Below are 1172 nucleotides of genomic sequence, written 5' to 3'. Positions count from 1 at the left end.
GCTATTCACTGCATCACCAAAGGTGGAGGACCATGGTCGATCCAGGGTATTCTCAGACAGATCAGAGACTTCATTTGCTTCGATAGAGACACAGTTTCTCACATCTACAGAGAGGGTAACCAGGTTGCAGATTCTCTTGCTTCAGAAGGCTGGGATCACCAGCGCTACCAAGAATATGGACCACTTGACCTGCCTCGACAGATTAGGGCATTGGTACAAATCGACAGATATGGATTGCCCAGCTTTAGAGGTTTGTAGTTTAGGCAATCATTATTTCATTTTTCTTGTACAAGGAAGTAGTACTTCCTCATTTACTTTATTCGTTTTTAATATTTCATTTGTTGCACTGTTGCTTTTTGGAGGTCAGGTTTATGCCCCCCTCCTTCCCTGTACTTTTGATTTCTATGAAATAAACATGGTTGGGGAACCCTTAACCCCCATCGACCTTCCTTGGTGGACCCTAAAAAGTCATTAAGGATGTGTGGATGTCTTTATTAAAAAAAAAAAAAAAACCCAAAACCCAAAACCCTAAACCCTAAACCTAAACCCTAAACCCTAAACCAAACCCTAAACCCTAAACCAAACCAACCCTCATGAGATGGCGAACCTTCGGTCAAAAAATCATGGCAATCGGAGGTCGGACGCTCCTGTTACGGCACCAAACGTAAACGGGCAGTTTGTCGAAAAATTGCAATTTTCGGCCTCTACGATTCTCACCTCGGGAAATTCCGGCTACATTCCGGCCGCCAAGACCACCGGATCTGGCCACCAATAGAACCCCCTCACTACCCTCTACAACCTACACCCAACCACCGGCAATAAACTGGCCGGAATCTGATGAAAATAGGGGCCAAACACCGGATCTGCCGCAATCTATTTCTGCCAGAAATCACTGTTCCGGTGATACCCACGCCGGCGCACCACTGCCGGTCGATAGCCCTCTTCCAGACGATCACAACCATGGTCGCCGTTCACCATATGGAGCCTCCAATCGGCCGAAATTGCAGCAGAAAGTTCCGCCTGCACTGCCTGCCGAATTTCAATTTTCTGGCGCCTCCGGTGGGACCCACGGTCGCGGACCACTGCCGATCGGTAGCCCTCCTCCAGACGATCACAGCCATGGTCTCCAATCACCATTTGGAGCTCCCAATCGACCGGAATTGCGTCTGGAA

General features: G+C 48.5%; 1 protein-coding gene across 1 annotated transcript in view; it reads left to right on the top strand.

Moving 5' to 3' along the window:
* Nucleotides 1–493, top strand: part of LOC111385870 — a 5971-nt gene extending 5478 nt beyond the window's left edge. Inside the window, exon 2 of the mRNA XM_023010298.1 lies at nt 10–493. Within this exon, the coding sequence (XP_022866066.1) occupies nt 10–258 (249 nt within the window). The 3' untranslated portion in view covers nt 259–493. The remainder of the gene's footprint in view (nt 1–9) is intronic.
* Nucleotides 494–1172: the final 679 nt, after the last annotated feature.

Source organism: Olea europaea, unplaced genomic scaffold (genome assembly GCF_002742605.1).
Source record: "Olea europaea var. sylvestris unplaced genomic scaffold, O_europaea_v1 scaffold3318, whole genome shotgun sequence".
NCBI lineage: Eukaryota > Viridiplantae > Streptophyta > Magnoliopsida > Lamiales > Oleaceae > Olea > Olea europaea.
Note: the sequence above shows the minus strand (reverse complement) of the source record. Positions and strands in the feature narration are given on the sequence as shown.